General features: G+C 33.1%; 1 protein-coding gene across 2 annotated transcripts in view; it reads right to left on the bottom strand.

Annotated features, from left to right (window-relative positions):
* Positions 1-21,491, bottom strand: part of KLHL1 (kelch like family member 1) — a 190,475-nt gene that overhangs the window by 156,464 nt on the left and 12,520 nt on the right. Inside the window, exon 2 of one of the 2 annotated variants that reach the window (XM_064408609.1) lies at positions 1,880-1,991. The exons of the other annotated variant lie outside the window; for it this stretch is intronic. Coding sequence (XP_064264679.1) covers positions 1,880-1,991 — 112 coding nt within the window. The remainder of the gene's footprint in view (positions 1-1,879; positions 1,992-21,491) is intronic. 2 annotated transcript variants of the gene reach the window in all.

Below are 21,491 nucleotides of genomic sequence, written 5' to 3'. Positions count from 1 at the left end.
AAATTATGACAATATATCCTTCAGTTATATTTAACAACAGACTTCATTTTCACTTCTACCACTTTTATTCTGTCATATTTGAAGATTTCAGTTTGCTGATTTGTTTATATGTTTGAAAGAATTATGAAAAGAATATATGTTGAAAAGAATAATAAAAAATATTTAAAATATTATCAATTGTAATTTAAACATAACTTTATGGTGAGAAGATGCCTTTGGCTGCACAATTACTTAATATCCTCAGTGTTAAGTCTTTTATCAGTGTTAAGTCTTTTATTTTCACTGGTTGTGCATACAAATCACAATGCTACCATTTCCATTCACCCCTAGAAATGTTCAATGGCCAGGTTGAATGTGTCTCTGAGGAACCCAGAAGGTGGAAAGTGCTCCTGCTTATGGCAGGGGGGTTGGAACTAAAGGATCTTAAAGGTCCCTTCCGTCCCAAACCATTCCACAATTCTATGATCCCATGATCCTATAGATTCAGGTTCTCCCTGTGTTTAAAACAACCTTTAACAGATCAGTTGTAGAAGAAACAAGAATGCCTAAATGTGTCTACACATCAGCATTCATAGCTGTATCCTAAGAAAATCCTCTGATATGAAAAGAGCAATCTATCAGATTTCTTCTAATTCTTTAACAACTATCCTTTTACAGTAATCTTTTTTGCCTCTCTTTTTTTTTAAGTTATCAGGCAGCTTAGCAAAACATAAAGAGTTTACAATGTTGTAGAATTATATCTTTTGCAACATTTGGCAAAAAAACTCCTATTTTCATGGAGCTTAATATCACATGTTATTAGAATAATACTACACTTCAAGCCTAATAAAAAGAAAAATGAGTATATCTTTATATTATATCTTTATATCTCATTATACCTTTATATCATATATTGTATATATCATATCTTTATATACTATCTTTTATATAATTTTATATATATATATATATATATATATATCTTTATATCATATCTTCATGTGGAAGCTTTGAGATTAAGTGACTTGTCCACAAAATTACATAGAAGGCTTGAAGTAAAGCCTAAACCTAAACTTAAATCTCCTGTACATTAATACAATGTTTCAACAACAGAACTATCCTTTCTTTTCATTTAAATCTTGTATTTCACTAAGTTAATGACAACCAAGTAAGAGCAAAAAAGCCTAGCTAAATATTTTTCTAGAATCACTGAAGTAAAACTCTTTACAGTGGCTTCACACACATGCTTTTCATTAGAAAAATGGTCTCTTGGTTAGGGTGTAATGAGAATCAGAGATAAGTATAAATTGTACTCTATTTTTTCTTCTGTCCCTTTCCACATTCCATTGTTTCTCTGGAGACAAAGTAGAACTGGATTATATTAATAAACCTCAGAGCTCATACTTCTACCAGTCAGTGTAATTATGTTATTTAAGGGATTCTACATAAGAAATTCCTGGTTTCATCTAAAAAAGACCATAGCTCAACAGTGACAGGGCAAATACAAGGCAGGGGGAGTTGGAGGGGGGAAAAAAGAAGCAGGTGCTCTTTTCACACTTAATAAATTTTATTAGATTAGAGATACTATTTCCTTTCAATATACATGGAATTTGTTGACATTAGAAACACAAATCCAAAACAACTGAATTGTTGCCACAATATTCAAAGAAAAGAATAAATGGAAAAAATACTATTATCTCAAAATATCTATTAATCCACAGCTTCTTTATTTATTGTGCACATTTTTCAGGGGCTTCCAAGATGATTCAGACCAGCCTCCATGATTATGTCTCCTTGAATGTTTTCTAGAGTCCAAACTGTTACTAATATCCCTGCAAGAAACCTTTTACTAAGTCAGAGGTACAGTAAACTGTCATTAAATGCATATTTACCAACATACCTGAGAGCAACAGACAGCAAGAGCCCCAGCATACATGAAGATGAATGCAGCCATACACATGCAACATGATGCAGAAAGGAATGGTGCTTAGTACTGAATTCCCCACAGCTGTCTAGAAAAACACACGAGAACTCAATTGAGTTCGCTAGAAATACACACATGGATCAAGTGAGTAATAGTCCTACTTATTTTGCTTGCTCAGAAAGGATTCAGGATTTACAAGACAACTCAAATACCAGTTCTGAAATCCAGAAAGTCAGAAATGACATGGCAATGCTTTTGCTTTACGAAGACTAGGGTACACAAGAAATGCTTTCCTGTGTACAAATACTTGTCATGATGAAATTCTTTGTAAATCCTGTCTTTCAGTCAAGAAAATATTACCCTGCTTATTAATTTTCTCTAATGCATAATTATCAGATCATTCTTCCTTTTTTGTCTAAAGTTTTTACTTTGTTTTGTTTGGTTTTTGGACCCATGCTCTCCTCAAAACGCATACCATCATAGCATGTGTAGCTCTTGTGATGCCATTATCGTTGCCATAAATTGTCTTAATCTCTTCTTATTTGTGCATTCAAACTTTGTTGATCCTCGCTTTACATTATTTTTATCATCCTTCATGCTATTTCCTATCATAGAAATATTCATATTCCTAGTAGATATACATCGGTACCTTGAAATAGCTTGTATTCAAAAGATTCTCCTTGCATTATTCCATTACTAGCATGGATGCTGACCACACTATTTAGTAATTATTATGTAAGATTCTATAATTTCAGAATCATCTGCAGATTTCATCAATAAATTTATATATTATCTTTAAAATAATTATATATTTATGCATGTTGACAGCATAAAGTCTAGAGCAGAGAAAATTAATGAACTCATTGCAAGTCACACCTCATTTATCTGGTAAAAAAACTCCCATACCCAACTATTTTCTTTTAAATTAGAATCTTATGAAAGACTAACATCAAACCTTACAAGTGTCAAAATGTATTATTAGTGTGTTACAAAACTGTATCCATTTCTTCTTTTGAAGAAAGATAATTAATTGAGTTGGTAAAACTTATCTTTCATGAAGCTCTTTTGTTTTGAACTACTTAATTCATAGTGCATACAATATCAACGTCTCTAATATTTTCTGAGGATTAAAATGGGACTAGTTTGTCTGTAACATGAAGCTGCCCTTTTGAATTCCTAGAAGAAACAAACGTTTCCTTAGACATTGACATATGATCCAACATTCTGTTTGGTTTTTTTAACAAACATTAATTCAAGGATTTGATCAAGAATTTCACTTTTCATAAACATATTGTTACTATGTCTGCTATCAGTTATATACTCTTAATAGTTCAATATTAACATCTCACAAATTAAAACCAGATCATATAGCATTTCAATGAAAGAAATCTTACAAATGCACCATATCAGGCATATGATTGCTGTATTTTCAGTATGCCCTGCCTACCAGGTTTTGATGTAAGCAAAGTACATTTCTTCCTAATATTTAAAATATTGTTTTGTTTGTTTCTTAGTCTTGCTCAGAATTTTTCATGGATATATTTAACCTCCTTTATACGCCTGTAATCTTGACTGCATATTTCTAAGGTCTCAAACTAGATCTAAATTGAAGGACCCACAAGCACCTTAAGAGTGTTTCCATGGGGAAATAAAAACTGGAAGGCAGCACTCTTCCTTCTAATGTCTACAGAGACTGGTGGTCATAGAGGCTTGATTCAAGTTTTCTGAGTTATTGCTGTTTTTGTAGGCATGCAGGAATATAGTTCATATTTAAAATAATGAAAGAGAAAATAGAGTAATTTTAAAAGTAAAACTCTACTGCTGTCTACACTGTAGCTTTGTCTCCAGGTCTTTCTCTGGCCTTGTCTTCTTATAGTTTGATCCCTCTGAAGCACCATGGCTGTGATTCCTTGTTTACTGTGCTGGGGTTAGCAACAGACCCAGTGACAAGCCCTGGCCTCTGTCTGTTGTGTTCAGATGCCTTGGAGCTGTACCCCATCAGCATCCATGTAGTGATCACCCTCTGCTCACTGCTCCCCTTCCCCACGCATCAGTCCCTGATCTCCCTTCTCCCTAAAAAATGAGCTACACTTTTGTAGCAAAACCATTTGTGAAGACCCAGTCTTGAAGTTAAGGAAGGTGAAAATTTTAAGGCAACCTATTGATTTTCTGTTTGAATTAAAAGGAAGTTCTACAAAAATATTCTGTAAAGTTTTTCCTTCCCATTCTACTCCCCCCTGCTTTTTCACAGGGAACTCCATGCACTTAAATTATGCTCTGACCATGAGAAATGACTACTTTTAATAGAATGGCAACTGAAAGCTGGAGATTGTTTTCCAGAGCTTGTTTACTTCATGTCCTGTAAGCTTGTTCTCATTACTTTTCTATATGAAAATTTCAGTTGTGGGGGTTGGAAAGGGAAGAGATATGAAGATGGCCTTTTGGGAGAATTTTTCGTATTTCTGATTAGGGAGAGGGATGAAAGACTCTGCAGTAATGAGTTTGATGAGGACAAGCAGTAACATAAATTACTTATTACTATCTACATTTGTTAATATGAGCTAGCTATAAAATTATCATCTCTTTTAAAACAAAACTGCATTTATGTTACATGAAACAGTTCCTGGTTAGCATGTGCATTCTTAACTTGTGGCAATCTTTCAGCATAGATGTAACAACAGCAACAGCAAAAATACAGGATTGCTTAGCTGCAATTGATTTTTTGCAGAAAAAAAACAAAGCTTTAAACTTCTGTGAAATTCATTGCTGACTACATAAAACTATATGGACTGTCATTTCCTTCTGATAGATTTGGCCACAGTTAAGCATTAGCTGCAATAGCCTACTTACCAGTGGCCAAAATAACAACAAATAGAAGGGCTTTGAAGTAGTGGTTCATCAAGTACTGTTATGGCAGGAATCATGCTGATTCCTGGAAAAATATGCTGAACTGAGAAAACAGATGATCCGCAGATTGATTGTTTACTTTGCTATCTAGCTGTATCTTAAAAAGTAGAAACCTATACGCTCATTAAAGGATTGCTTATTGCAAAGATTTCAGAAATCTGCATAAAAAAAAAACCAACACAAGTAAGAACACTCTAATAAAGCTGAAAAATAAAAATAAATAAGAAAAGGTAACTACAAAAACTGTTTACTCTTGAAAAATAAGTCCTATCATCACTGTCTGTATAGAATGAGAGCAGACGAGCAGAGGAATTTATTTACTGTCACAATTGCAGCAGAAGTTTTTCACTGTGTGGTAAATAGCTTTGTCAGAGTGCTCTGAACTCCTAAAGAAAAAAACCAAACACATCTAATTCCAGGTTTCCTTTTTCCTTCTTTATAAAAAATTCATAACAGTGCAGACCTCATCCAGATGTAGACAGCAACTTTTGCCAAGATGGTCTGCACTGCAGTTGCATTGCACAAATGTCCCTTGCATGTACATATACACACATGCATATGTGCAAAACCACACCCTGAATTGGAAGAGAGGATAGTCTTACAACTGCACAAGTTCTGAGAGAGAATTAATTTTTTTTTTTCTTGAGCTTCAGTGTGGAAGTATCTTAGCTTGACAATAACAATACCACATATTTTTCTACCGCTTCCTTCCTTTCCAGCTGAAACTTTCCTGCTCAGTAAGGTGAGCTATTGCTTCTTTTCCTGCAGTTAATGGCAAGTGCAAGTAGAAACCTAGAGTTACTGAAGAAGACAACAGAGTGGCTACTTGCAATCCTTAGAAGCAGACAGTCAGGCAGAAAGTTGAGTCTGCAGGACAGATGCTGACTTACCAGAAGGGACAATGGTTCATAAAAATTATGACAGCTGTGAGTTTGACACCTATGGAGAAGCTCTTGTGAAATGTTCACAGCACCAAATTACTGAACTAGCATGTTGTGTGACTTGGGATATAGAGATGAGAAAAGAAACACACCAGAGGGAGACTGCTATCGTGGTCTCAAAAGAAGCCACAGTAAGATACTAATTTGTTTTGCCAATCTTGTTTCCTTATTTTCTCACTGCTGCAATGCATTTCTTTGTACAATGATACTGTCAGCAAGCAGAACAATTCTAAATTGACCTGAGATTACTCAGGAGATGCACATGCACATTATTTGTGCACCAGGAGGTGCCACTTCAGAGGTACACCACTCACAGTGTCCTTGGACAGCAGGTCATCAAGGCTAATGGGAGGCACAGGAAGAGTAAACAAGTCATAGCAGGTTGCTTAGGAGACCTGGCATCAGCTTGCTGGGGAAGGCTGAGGACTTTGTGTCTCTCAGATAGCACTGGTATCCAGACAGTATTTGTGCACACATGTCACTTAGGAACACAAGGCAGATTAGTTCAACTGCACAGTAAACAGCCCGATAAGTTCAGAACATGGGTGGCAGAGGTGACACTCTTGTTCCTGGTCTTTCTGGTGCACTCTGTAAATTATATGAGAGTGCACTCCTCAGGGTGAGTCAGAGGGGTTCTGCTGAACAGTACAAGTGCTCATCATTTGGCCAAGCAAGAGACACGAGAAATGCTCATTATATAAACTGTACTGGGAAGATATGATTCTGAGATAGTGGACAATGATTCTGATATAGTGGACAAAAAGCTAAAATAAAAGTGATTTAAATGTTAAAATGAAAAATTAAAAAAATTATCTGCATAGTACTAATTATGCAAACCTTGAAAATTGCTAAAAGATATCTGTGCAATTCTCAAAACTGCTTAGTGAATGAGATTTAGAGATGTCTTTAGTAATTGTTTTCAGTGTTTATATCTCAGGCCAAACATGTTACCAAAAGACAGTACATATCAGCTGACCAAAATTTCAACTCTTAGCCACAGACACTGGAAACGTGGAATAGCTTATCACTGTTGCAAGAGAAATATATTAATACAAATTGCCTTGCATTTGTTGTGGGATGTACACATCTGTGATTAGTAAAACAGTACCCATGGGTAATTTGCTTGTGTGTGTGAGACTTGTGTTTCAAAATCTAGATTTCTCCTTTTTTTTTCCTTTTCCTTCCAAATGGTTTAAAATCAATGGGAGATCAGACTTTTATATTTGAAATATTTTTTAATCTCTTTTGTCTTTCACCTCCAGATTGTATTAATTTTTATTTTATTATTCAAGCTATTAGAATAATGGATGAAACTAGATTCCGAACATAAATGTAATAAATGTCCTTTTACATAACAAGAAGTCTTTAATAACTATCCTGTGATTGATTTTTAAGCAGCTGAACACTTACCAGAGGCAGATTACACCTACATCATATATCAATAGTTCATTTATCAGTTAGCTTAAGTGCCAAAATCTTTCCTGGGTTTTAATTAATTGAGAAAGTCAATCTAACAAAGAGATTGGTTAGACATGATTTACTCAAATACCGGTGATAGGAGGATAGGTTTTATCTCTTGATCACAATCTTATAAGATCAGTATTTATTTATTGAGAATAAAGGTACCTCAGTGAAATTCTGTGTATGTGCTCCACCTGTCTTAAGCCTATGCAATGAACCCTTCTTGATTTGTTACAAATCCATCACTTTTTTTGCTGCTTCCAAACTCCTGAAGTAAGAGATAGTATTTCTTTCAAGCAACATAGTCAATGATTATATCATTAAATAAATCTTTGTAGTAGAGTGCTTCTTGAAAGTGAAATAATCTACAAAAATTATTCCCTAGATTTGAAATTTCAAGGTATCTGAAGTGAATATATAGCATGAATAACTTCAGGATGGAGGGACCAATTTAAGTGAAGAACTTATAACATGTAAAGAAACACAGTATATATAAATATATAATGTGTCTGCTCTCTATTTTAGAATATAGGTGAGAAAAAAATAAATGGAAACAAATGTGCTATATGAATCTTAAATATTTTCAGGAAGTTTTTTTTTTTTTTTTTCATGATCACAATTGACAACTTTTATTCCTCTATCAGAACATTCATTTTTCAATACTATAGTTCAGCTATGCCATCATAAAGCACAATATAATATGGCTCATACTGTGGGGATTTTTTTCCAGAAAAGAAATTACAATAGTCAAAACCAAATTACAGTACAGTCTATTTCCTCTTTGATATGTTGGGGGTCTTTTGTTTGTTTTTTTTTAATATTAGAAACAAAGGCTGCTGTATGTGTATATTAAGTAAGAAATGAGTATTTTGTATCATATTAATTATCAGCCTGTTATGCTGTTTTAAAGTGGAGAAATTAGTAAAAATGTATAATGTTACATGTGGAATTATGAAACTATCTTTCCTGCAGTACATTTGTTCACCAAGTAAACACAAGATAAATCTGCATATTTAAAATTATTATTTGTTACTGAAAAAAGTCTTTATGCCTTGAACATAGAGGTGTCACTGTGGCACTCTTTATGCTACATCAGTACAGCTGCCCACATTCCAGCATCTTGAAGTAATCTAAGATGCTCTCACATGTCTTGTCTGGGCTTCAGATGGCATCACATAAAGAATGGTCTCCTCTAGATCCAGTGTAGTACCTGTCAAGCCTGTGGAACATATCTTAGATATCTCAAGGCATGTAAATGGCACTAGATATCTGCACAGGGGAAACTGAACTTCGCTGTTAGTGGAGCTTAGAGCAGTGTTCATCTAGACACTTACTGACATTTCCTTCAGCAAGGATATTATGAGGTCTCTGAATGCATTATTTGGCTTTTCTTTTAACAATGTGTGCTTAATTGCTCGACCACATTCAAATGTCTGCATCACAGCAACTAAGTAAAGTAAAATGACTGGCTTTTCCAATTCTATGTGGTTCAGTGGTCAGAAGTTGCAAGTAAAATTTTACTGTTCCTGAAAAGACAGTAAAAAGATTTAAATTTGCATAAAGAAGGAACTGGAGCAGGCATTGTTCTGACCATTAAATGCAAACCAAAACTTTTTTTTTTAATATTTCTTGAGTATAATAGTTACATTGCTACTGCTCAGTCGTAGTGATAGATTTAGTAAAATTAGAAAAATCCAGCAGCATTTCTGTGGATAAGTACCTGCATCCAGCTATGCAACAAGAATTATAAATAATGAAATATAACCTCTGAGCTTTGGATTTGTGTAAAGCCTGCAGAAAGGAATTCCTGATTTTATTAAGCACAGACACTGCTTAGGGCTCAAAAAGCCAGACAGGGTAGCCAAAGGACAAATATTCTCCTAACTGCTCACATGTCATGAATGTTCTTTAAGACATTCTGTTGAAGCTGAGAGGGTCCCACCAAAGCTGCTAAGTGGGAGTACCACAACTGTCATCCTCAGCAGTTATTTGTATATAGCTGGTAGACGGTGGCACACAAACCATCAGCTGTCTCGTATAACAAGCACATGACAATATTATGATTTCCCATGCATAACTTTGTGGGAATGACAAACAAATGAGTATTTCTAAAGTATATTTTCTGTATCAGAATAGCAAAGTACACTCTCTTGCTCTAAAAAACCCACATGAAATAAAAGAATAATGATAAAAATTCAAGTGTTTTATTCTCTTCAATGAAATCTTAGCAATGCTATTTCAGAAGTGTCTTAGTAGAGATGTTTGAAGAGACTTAGACGGATCAATGTCTGACTGACATGTTGACATTTAGCTGCCGGAGTACAACTGTGTGCAATTCTAGCTTAATGCTTAAGGATAACAAGCGTAGCTACAAATTTTATTCTGAGGGGGTATCTGCAGTACTCGTTGATTGATAGATTGATCAACAATCCTTAAGGCAAACAAAACAGTAAAAGGGAAGGGAGAGTTCATTCACTTCAATCTATGCATAGAAAATTTTACAACATTAATGGACAGCCCTAATTCAAGGATTTCCAATATATGGCAGTTTAGATTTACTTTAGATTTATTAACTCGGTAACATTTAAGTGTTTGTAAGCCTGCTGTTCAGTTTAGAAATATTTTCTTTTGCCAGTCCATTATTAAACAAGAAATAACCATTGCAACATTTCAGTACATCTCCAAAGAGTGCCGTTTTAGAGTGTTGTTCCTTGGAATGCTTTACTTATGCTCGTGCATGAGGACATCAATTTGCTTTTATATTTATATTCCTGTTTCTGTTAGGCACACTGACTCAGTTTATCCTGCTAAGAAAAAGCATCTTAATGGATGACAGCTTTGCAGTATTGAATCCATACGCATGCAGAACACTCTCAATTAAATGTGGCTGACACACCAAATTTGTTCAGTTTAATTAGTAGAAAAATACATGATTGTTTCTGAGTTTCTAAAAACATTTTTCAAAATGGTATTTGAAATTGCAACAATCAGTGACAGTAACAGTCTCATTAAAGGGCAGGAGATTTACAGTCCTAAATTAGAATGTAAAAATCTATACCTATTTGGCTTTTTTTGTCTGTAATAAATACAAAGCTGTTTCTAAATGTCACTTCATCAGCCTGATATTGAATTCTACTTGCATCTTCCTTTAATGTTCATGTCATAGGCTCATGTAAAGGTAGAACATAGGAAAGATGGCAAGACAAGAAAACAACAAATTTAATACCACAGCAAATCTAATTTTCTGGAATAATACTGGACTCAACGGAAGTATGCAACTATGTTTCCTTCAAGCAGGATACCACATTTCATGGCCTAATACTGACCTGAGAGCAATTACTTAGAGTGGATAGACTAGGAAGTGTCCGCTAGGAGCACCTTCTCAGTCTCCCCTGACCTCCACAGAGACAGATTGCATACCTTTTACAGCACTACCATATGTTCCCTTATTTTCCTCTTGCCTCCCTTTGTAGGAGTCACAAAGCTGAAGGTGAAAATGAGGAGAGGCTCCACTTATGACACTGAGTTAGCTGCTGTAATGGACCTAAAATGTACTAGATTACCTGGAAATACTTCTCTTTTTTCTACTCCCATTATGGCAAGTTCTTGTATTCCTCACTTTTACTCCTCAACTAGATGCCTAAAGCCAGGCTTAGGCAAGGCTAAGGGACATTATGTGCTCTTTTGTGAATTTAGTGGGGAGATACATAGGAGGGAAACACCTTTTGCTCTCACTTCCCTATTTAGCAGTATAAAGAAAATCGACAATGCTTTTGGTCCTTGAACACACACACATTTTACCTTACTTATTGACAATACTGATAACTTTAAACAGCTGTACCTACTTCATAGAATAAGGACTCCAACTTGTATTTTTATTAGACCTTTCTGGTGACTCTTTATTCCACTTCTGTTTACACAGCATTCTGAACATTAGTAGCTATTTAAAAAGTTAAACTCTTAATTATTTGTTCCCTTTTTTAACTCTACTGTCGTGTAAAGCTTCTATGAAGGAAGAAGACTGGCTTTTTCAATTCTGTTTGGTTCAGTAGTCAAAAGTTGAAAAAAAAAATTTTCGAGAATGAAAACACTATCTCTGTTTTGTAAGAATCTTACTTAGAAGGTATCATAGATTCTTCAGTGTTAGTTTTTTCCTATGTATGGAAGAGCAAGTGTAATGAAGATACTGTTCATGAAAGATCTTATTAAGTAAAGAAAATACATTCTTATTGAAATTTCTCCAGTTAATACAGAATCAATAATATAATTAAGAAAAATTTTAAATCTTACACTATCATAGAGGTAACATAATGTTTCTTAGATTGAAGTCAAGATGGTACTTTCAATAGCATTGCAGGACTGGCATAAATTAATAAAATAGTATCTTTCTGGGAGTCTAAACAATTGGCATTGTTATTCCCAAATATTTTGATTTATTATTTAAATTAAATCACAATTATTAAAAAGGTCATAATGATATAAATATTTTAAAGGATTTTAATATATTCAGTAAAACATATTGATATCAAGTACTGCATAACAACAAATAACCCTATATTTTCTAATATTTTATATATATATTTCTTATTCTTAAAATAAAATTTTAATACATTGAGTTTATTTTTAAATAAAAACACATGCTTTACTTTGAAGTAAGTAATGCTTTCTAGAGATGAGTTCTTCATTCAAAACTCTATGAGGCTTATGGGAATTTTTTGCATTGAATGTCATAGGCTTTTTATCAATTATAGAAATAATTTACAGAACTATTGTACTCATAGTACAATAGTACTGTAAATTATTAGAAAATATTTTTTTTACCAAAACTGATTCATTTTCTTCTGGTAATGTATCATGGGATATGATGGAACTTTCTGGTATTCTCTACAGGGCAGGATGGGGTTATTGAACCTCCTCCAGTCTTTCAGCCCTCTGTGGTGGGGGAGGAATGATCATTAGTGTGCAGAAGTGAATGGTTACTGTAACAACATCCAAGCCTATTTCCCATACAGAGTTGCCACTAAACAAAAAGGTATATTTTGATCATATAGACACATATGTATGTGTGTATATATATGTACACATATCAGTATATAACTAACCCAAAATAATATTTTGCCTGTGCTTCCTGTTAGCAGTCTGCTGTAACTTTGAATTTTTTTAGTAGGTGCATTTAAAAGTGAGCAGGAAGTGAAGTGTGATTACATAATTCCCTAATTATGCTTTTAATCTAGCCTACTAAGTTTATGAAGACCTTCATAATCCTCTAGTCAGCAAAAATAATTTTTTAAAAACCCTTTAAAGAACAAAGACAATCTTTCACAAATGATTCAGAGATATGCTCAAACTTTCCTTAAAAAGGAAATAAAATTACAATGTAGGTGACTGTATTTTATTGAAGAATTATTTTTGACTTCTATTTGCCTAAAATTTTCACAGGAAAATTTTGGGCACAGAATTCAGTAGCAGCATAATTCACCATCATATTTCAAGTTCTTGTATTCTGCCATTTTATTTATCAGTTACAGCACTGTACAAACATAAACATGGAAACTTTAATAATCAAACTACTTGAACTGATTTCTTCAAAATGGAGAAAGTCTTTCTCATACTATTTTTCTGTATTATCAGAAGCTTCCAGAATACTCAAGAGGTAATATAGTCGTACAGTAGTATTTATCAGAATTCCACCATTAAAGCAGATTAATTTATGCTGAGTAACTAGAAGTTAAATAAATAAAAAATAACCAACCAAAAGTCCCAGAATCCAGAGAGTTTAGACATCCAACATAGTCAGGAAGAGGCATGCTGATGTTCTGATGTATGTCCTGGGCTTAGACTGTCTCCTGAACTTTGACCTTTGTCTTAAGCAATAGTATACTTCAGTAGACCTTTCATGCGGAGAGTAACCAAATGCTAAGGACATTTAAAAAGCATTTAAATGACTCCTGTGTTTCTTCCTTCTGCTCTTCCTTCCCAAAGATGCTTTGTTATATATCTCATATATAATGAGATAATATATAATGTAATGAGGAAGCTAATCCTTTTCCCAAATAAATGGTGAAACTTAAGTAGCTCAAATGAGCTTCACTGAGCATCAAATGATCTATGTCTGAGATGTCACATTATCTCCTTATACTAACAAAGCCAGAAGGCTCTTTGCTGAGTTTTAAACAGTTATTACTAAACATCTGATAACATAAATTAAATATAATTAATTTCATAATAATGCATTTCTACAAAAATTAATCTTTGGATAAACTATTACTAAAAATTAAGTCTTTATCATATGTCTAACTTTGCCTTGTATATTGAAAAATGATAGAAAATGATAGAAAAAAAAGAGGAAATAAATTATTCCATCCCATTCTATTTTTCTGTTATAATGAACTCATATTTTTGATGCATTTTTCAAAAAGCTTGACAGAATGACAGCTCTAAAATCGAACCATCTTTTAGTTTCATATTCTTAAATGCCTGTTGCTTTTTTTTTGTTGTTTTTGAGACTCCCTTGAAATGAAGATGATAGTTCTAGCAAAGAAGAAGAAATGGATAGCAGAAATATTGCAGTATCACACAATGGAAGAATGAGTCATACCTGCAAGGAAGCCACATAAAAATATGCAATTTTCAAGGTTTTAAAAATATGAAAAGCCCTATGCTTCATTCAGTTTTGTTTTGGTTTTTACATGTATCTTTTCTAATCTTCTATTTACAATAGAGTTCAGTCACAGAGGGACACATGTAGGTTCTCTGACCAGATGTCTTCTTTTTACTGGAAAAAAATTTGACAAGCAGTCCCAAAAAGAAACTGCTAAATAAAAGGATTTTTGAAATAGAAATTAATAAATTGTGTGTATAATTCGCTATTTATCCACAAATTTTCTGTGAAATGCACAGCAATCTGATGTGGTTTAAGCCATTTCTTAAACCATCTTTGGTATCAGAATAATGGGCAGAACCTATTAGTGTGACATCAACTGTAAGAAAACATCTAGTCATTGTCTTAGCTCTATTACAAAGAAATTAGTATAAAAATAAAATAAGAATCATGATTCATATGCACATGAATACCTAAGTTACAGTTTCAAACTGGGTTACAAGGAAGAAACCCTGAGCTTACAAGTTTTAGCATGTAAAAGGATCAGCAATTCTATGAATATGATATGAACAACATATTCTTTTTTTTCAACAAAAATTTGGTTAGGTCCTCCCCTCAGCACCTTTGAAAGAACCTATCCTGTTTTAAAGGAAGAAGAAGAACTTTAATGAATTAATTATCAGCTAAAAGATTGGCATTGAGAAGAATTTAAATGAAGAGTAATTTTTTATACTGAAGAGATGTCCACAGAAATATCCCTGAACAATCTGTGTGCTGAGTTTGTTGTTAATTATTTACCCAGGAAAAATGAGGATACCAAATATTTTATTTAAATTATGAAAGATAATCACATCTAACCTGATCTTATGGCAGAAGAAAGATCTCATGCTTCTAAATGACTGAGCAATACATTTGAACAACAACAAAAGTAGACTAAATTCAGGGTTGATAACTGCAGAATCAAGGAGACTGGGGAACAATCACCACATATCGGAAACAAGAGGTCTAAATTGGCTAAAAAATGGCTATTACCACTTCGACAATAACTCTGGATTCATTGTCGATAATTTTATTTTCTTAATAAATATAGAATACCATTTGATCCTCTTTCCTTATGTTAATATATGCTTATCAGCCACTTAATAAGTCAGATGTTGGAATCTTTGATCTGGCAGTGAGTTTTTGTCTTTAACTTCTCAAAAAGGTAATATGACAGTAATTTAATTTTAATCCTCTTTTAGCATTCTCATAATAAAGACCATTCTTTTCTTAATACTTTAAAATACAGGCACAGTTTCATTTTGAGAGATTTTCACTATCTTTATTCTGTGGGAATGGAAAATTCTTCTATTTGTCTATGTGTCTATATGTAATCTAGAATGCATAATGTACCACCACAGTCATATTATTTAAAAGAAATATTTCTTATAACCACGACTTGAATCAGATACCAGACGTTTAAGATGATAGGGCACAGGCACCTTGGTCAGCACCTTATACTTGTGAGTTATTGGTAATGTCTCTAAAGTCCACACTTTCCAGACATAAAATGAAGGGTCAATTTTATATAATTTTATTGAACCAAACCTTCTCAAAGTCCCCATGGAAATTTGCATACAATGAAGTTAGAAACAAAACCTGATAAACGAAAAACTAATACACAGAAGCTGCACAAAGTTCCACAAATCTGGGAAACTTTTGCCTCCACAGAAAATGCACAGTAGAGACTTTATGAATACTCTTGAAGAAGAAGACAATTCATTGTTGTCTGATTTACTTCTGGTTAAAAATTGGTAGGTTAGTTCCCGCAGAGGCTATACTCCAATTCCTCAGTACAGCACAGTACATACTGCAGCCATTACATGGACTTAATAGGAAAGACTGACTTGAGTCATTTGTCATGACCAGCAATTTTATTATGTTTGCAGTTTACAAAGTAGTATTTTCACAGGGCTATGACAGCAATACAGCTCAATGCTGAGGAATGAGAAGAAAAAACAAGAGAAAAAAGGGTGAGAGAAAAGAGGAAGAAAACATAATTTGAGAAGCTGTTTCCTTTATTCTGAATAAAACTCTCCTTCACATTAATGCTTGTCACAACTTGTATAGTCAGTGATAAGGTGACCTATATTTGACAGTGCTGTAAACTACAGAGCAACCGGGGCATGGAAAGGAAGCAAAGAAATGACAGCTCAAAACAAAATGTCCCTCATTTCAGTCCTTGAAGCTATTTCTGAGTTGAAGATAGGAAACACAAAAACATTGGATACCCATCAATCATATTAGTTAGCCAATAATTTATTAATATAGTGCCACCACATATAGCTTTAAGCAACCTACTTGTGGCTGAAAGAACTTGGCATAAATGGACTACCCCATCCAGCTGTGATCAAATACTCTTGATCTCAGGCATGATTTTTTAGGTGGACTTCCTTCAATTCTGTTGTTGTCATTCATTACTTCTGTTTCTAATTTTAGAGGAACCAATGAAGCCCAGCAAAATGATATAGTCAGTCAGAAGTGAAAATTCAAATGTTACTATCTAACTCCCACAATAAAATGGGGGTCGCAGACATCAATCTGAAATACATGTGAATCATTTCCCCCGTATTTGTTTTCCTTTAATATACTTTCTGAAGGTTAAATCTTTTGCCAATGTTTATTTCAAAGTGCACTATTGCCTAAGTGATGATATTTTTAATTGACATCAGAAACAATCACATAAAAAACACAAAGACTTGCAAACATTTCATATGCTTCCCTGCTTGGTATGACTAAAGTAACCTTTTCCAAAGGTTATAACTAACCTTTTGGTGGAATTGTTTTCTCAAAAAAATGAAGGTTGACATTGATGCTAGTTCTTAAAACATGAAATGTTCACAATTACTTCAGTGCTTTTATCTTTGTGCTAAAGAACGCCTTTCAAAACATTCTTATTCAGCATCTTCTGCTAGCTATTAAAATTTTATATCAGAGTTAAAGTTTTATAAGGCTTAAGGTTATGAAATATTAAGACAAGAGTTGAGCTTGTGACAATTTCTATTTAAAAGACAGCAAAAGTATCTACCAGAAAGTAAAAAAATACAGATTTTATCGCATTGCTGCTTTATGGATATGCTTTTCTGATACTCCTTTGTCATGGGGTATTTATTTTTGGTCAATTCCTAAGAGAAAAAAAGAAAAAGGAAAATAATCATTGAGATCCAATAAAATGAAATTGTTAGAAACTTTCTTTCAAAACTTTCAATGAGTTTGTCTTGGCTAATCTCAAAATTTGATCAGGAACTACTAGTTACCAGACACCAAAAATATTTTAGCCAATGCCAGTAGCTCTGTCAATAGCTAAGAGGCTCAGTAAAGTTGAGCCTCAATCTGAATCAATTCTGCTTGAATTCAGAAATGTTCATCCAGTATCTCTCAACAGTATCTCTGTATGAAATTCTTATATGCAGCTCTTAAGCAAATGTGAAAATAATTCAAATAGATCCTTCAGCGGGTGGTTCAGTAATGTTAAAAATATGTGCCTTGGACAGAAATCAACACTTTCAATTCCAAAAGTAACTTAACTTCTGAAATGTTTATTTTGCATTTGTTTTTCTAATTTGCAAAATTTTCATTATAAAGTAGTTTATATAATTTTCTTTAGCAGCACTGTGCAATTTTTCTTTTGCATCTCTTTTAGAACCTTCTGAGTTACTAAGTTACTACTATTTGATCCTAATGTCTTCTTTTATAGAGTATTAGATGTAATTTGAAGTAATTCCATCTATATATGAAAGAGAGCAGCTAAAAATTATTCTTAATTTCTACCTTTAAACGAGTATTTATTCTCTTTTAATTCATTCTTTTTATCATTTTAGGTTAAGATGATCAGGCTTGGGCTGCCTTCCCAGAAATTTAAGCTCAATGCAATAGTAAAATTCAGATTCTGCCTTGCCCCAGTTTATACTTCATTATTCTATTCATGGACAATCTTTTTGGAAACTTAGAATAGGTAGTATAGAAATCTAAGCACTTTTAAGCAACAATCCAATCCATACTACTGTAGACATCTGATGTATGTCAGCAGAACCATGGCTTAAAGTATGTATTTTTTCTCCACTTACCATAGAACATAGACAGATACACCAAAATGTGTAATCTAAATATAAATAGCTAAAATGCATTGAAATGCTCTACCTCAACAATGATCTCACTCAAGAGCTGTGATCCTGCCTCCCTCTCATCACACAGAGGACTCATCACGTGCAGTATATGCACATCTTCTTTTTGAAAACAAGCTATATTCAAATACCAAGTACATTATATTGACTAGATGATTATGGAACTAGGTGTCTTTCTGTTAGATGAGTAAAATTAAATCGAAGAAACTAATGTATCACCTGAAAAACAAGGATGAAAGTGGTTTACCAAAGCTTACTGCCTGCAGTTTTAGCAAAGAGAATTCGGAAAAGTTGTTAAATTCTTTTTGATCTAGTAATCCAATACACAATAGTAATAGTAAGAAAAGTTATGGAAGTCAGAGGAGGTTTACTAAAAATCTAGTTCCTTTGGTTTGTGTGCCATTTGTCCTAAATTTTCTAATTATAAAACTTAAGTGATGTTGCTTTCATCTCAGAAATTAGTTTCTAATACAATGTGGAGACTTAAAATGAAATGCCATTTGAAAAGGTCACAAAGCAGGGACAATACATAGCATGTGACAAAAGGTTTAGCAGAAGAATAATACTACTTTTTTTTGCCCCTATTATGCTTTTACCAAATATATTATTTCCTATCTATAAAATCGCTATGGCTCATTTCCTTTTGACACTACATCTTACTGAGTAGCTATCAGCAGTAATGGAAAATCAGACTGAAATATTATGCTGAGAGTAAATTATAAACTTTAATATAAGACTAATTTAGCATATTAGACTATTTAGCATATTTTCTTCAAAAGGCATGGAATACTGTGAAGTTCATCCATCTAAAACTTATTACTGTTATTGAAATCTTTATCTATTCTCAATAATTTAGCAAGTCTACAAAAACATACGAGAGTCTAAAACCCAGAAGATTACTTAAGCCAGAGAACTGTTCACAGGGAAGAACTTATGTGCTCAGAAAAAGTATGCAATTTAAAACCATTCATGTGGTGCCAAAACTCCCAAAACTATGGTCTGTGATCTGAGAATAAATAATAAAATATATTTTCCTTCTTCTTCTATGAAATTTGAAATCATCTCTTGAACAATTTGATGAGATTTTGAGATAAATAATTTTCCATAATTCTAACAATGCAATCAGAACCTTGATGTTTTCATGAACCAGAATGCAAAAAATTACAGAATAAAACGTCCTCATCATCTCAATCAAATATGTAATTTGAATAATTTAGTACCAGTTCCTATTATACTCTATAGGCTTTTTAACTATCTAATTATGATCTGTGAAAAAACTTTTTTTTTTTTAATGAGACTTTTCATATGCTATACAGGAAGTTTCAGTAATTCTGAAAATCTTAATTATTAACTTTAATCAATAAATGGTAGCAGTGGAATACCTTCCCACTATTTTTTATAAAACAGTATTTTATGAAAAAAATATTTTCATAGAAAATTCATGTTAATCCCTGCTTTGTGTACAGAATAGAGGCATCAGATCTTTTCCGACTAACGCTTCAATTCACAGTGAATTAAATTAGAACAGAATGATCAAATTGTACACACAAGGATTATTTTTTCAAACTTTCAACACATTTTGGTTTCCATTAATTTTCAAACAAGCCTAAATAAATTTGCTACATGGACCAATTTAGTGTAATCATTTGCTATGTGGTATCATCAGACATTCTTATATGAATTAGCATGAAATAAAGGAAATCAGGGATTGGAAGACAAAGGTTATGGCAAAAATACACATAAACTTACAAGATTTTCTGAAATATCACACAGCAAAGACAAGGCATGTAACATATTTACATGAATAGTCATATATATAAACAATATCTGGTTTTGATAGATAATTAATCTTTAAATTACATCAGCTTTTTGATATCAGAATTTTGATAGTCTTAAAATTGTCTACTTTACATGACATAAAGTTTGTGTTTGGTGTATTTTTAGACATTTTTAGACAAAGCTCTGTTCCTGAAGAGAAAAAACTTTACAAAAGTGGAAAGAGAGTAATTACAACTGCTGCTTACTCTGATATGACACTAGATTTTGTTTTCTAACAGAAAGATTGCCTTTTATAGTAATGGTAAGGAATTTTAGATAAATAAAATTTCACCTGCACACTAAAGGGAATTGTGTTTTTCTGTGTTCCATCACACTCTCCTCCAATGCAGTGGGTTTTGTCTCAAAAGATAAAAAGCCAATATTACTATCTGCATATTCTCCAGGAAATGTCGGACTAAATAATGAAAAATACATATTAAAAAACCAATACAAATCAGTGAGGAAAGTGAGACCCATCTAATTGTTATTTCAATGTGCTCAAACATACAGTGAGAAAAGTTTTGTTACAGTGTTGTGGCCCTGACAGCAAAGTTTGCAACAGATAGGCAAAACATGACATTTGCAAAGTGACGCAGCAATATTTTCAGAAATTAGCATTTTTCTGGTTTGTCTTACTATATCTAGATATCAAATGTCTATATTTTGTATATCACAGAAGCATACAACTGTACATATGTTGAAATATGCAGACTCCTCACCATTTAACATAAATTACAAAAAAGACATTGACATTTTTCTGAGCAATTTAGGCCATAATCATACCTTCTTAAAAACTTTCAGCAGACAATGCATACACTAGAGAGAGAATTTATCATCTGCTTGTAGCAGAATGCACAAACCATCTGTTGGATTGGGTTGGTCTTGTTCAACTTCTGTTTTCATATGCTAACATAAAAAGTCAAACTAAGTAAAGATCCTGCAGTATATTGAGCTTTTCTTACAGTACAGTAATCATGGGTGGCTCTGTTTAGACTACACAAAAAGCCAAGACAGAAAAACAAGCCCCTGGAAAGAGATGTTATTTGAGTTCACCTTGCAAAATAACATATGCCTAGACACATCTCTGTTGTAAAAGAACACTTAGATTGCAGGGGGAAAAAAAGAAAAAAGGGTAGTTTCCAAATTGATTTTGAGATTAATTAATCTCACAACTATTTTAGGTTTTTGTATCTTTTTTTTTCACCAATCTTTTAAAAGTGTTTTTGCGTCATGCACAAAGGAATTGATTTCAACAGCAGACCAAAGATTTAAGAAACATCTGTATCATTTCTTAATCACCAAAAGTTGGAAAGAAACCTTACAATTAATTTCTCCATCTGAAGTAAGCCTCTTATATTAGAGTTCATAAGATAACTCACATTCCTTTCTTTCCTAATTACTCACTGCCTCTTTTTTGCTACATTTCCACTCACCACTATGAGGGAAATGGGACAGTTCAATCAGAAATCTCCTTGATTAGACAACCATGTTTCATTTTATGCATTACACTCTTAACAATGTGGACTCTTTTACTATGAGAGGATTAAGAGTCTTACACATAAAAAGATCTTATTTCGACTCAGTTTTAGTAATGTTTGATGCCAATCAAAGAGTGTCACCTGAAGAAAAATCAACCTTTCAACTTTCATGGTGGTGAGAGTGATAGCACTAGCCATTACTTAGGGAACCATACAAAA

The sequence above is a fragment of the Passer domesticus genome, chromosome 2 (assembly GCF_036417665.1).
Source record: "Passer domesticus isolate bPasDom1 chromosome 2, bPasDom1.hap1, whole genome shotgun sequence".
Classification (NCBI taxonomy): domain Eukaryota; kingdom Metazoa; phylum Chordata; class Aves; order Passeriformes; family Passeridae; genus Passer; species Passer domesticus.
This window is presented reverse-complemented; position numbering and strand designations above follow the sequence as displayed.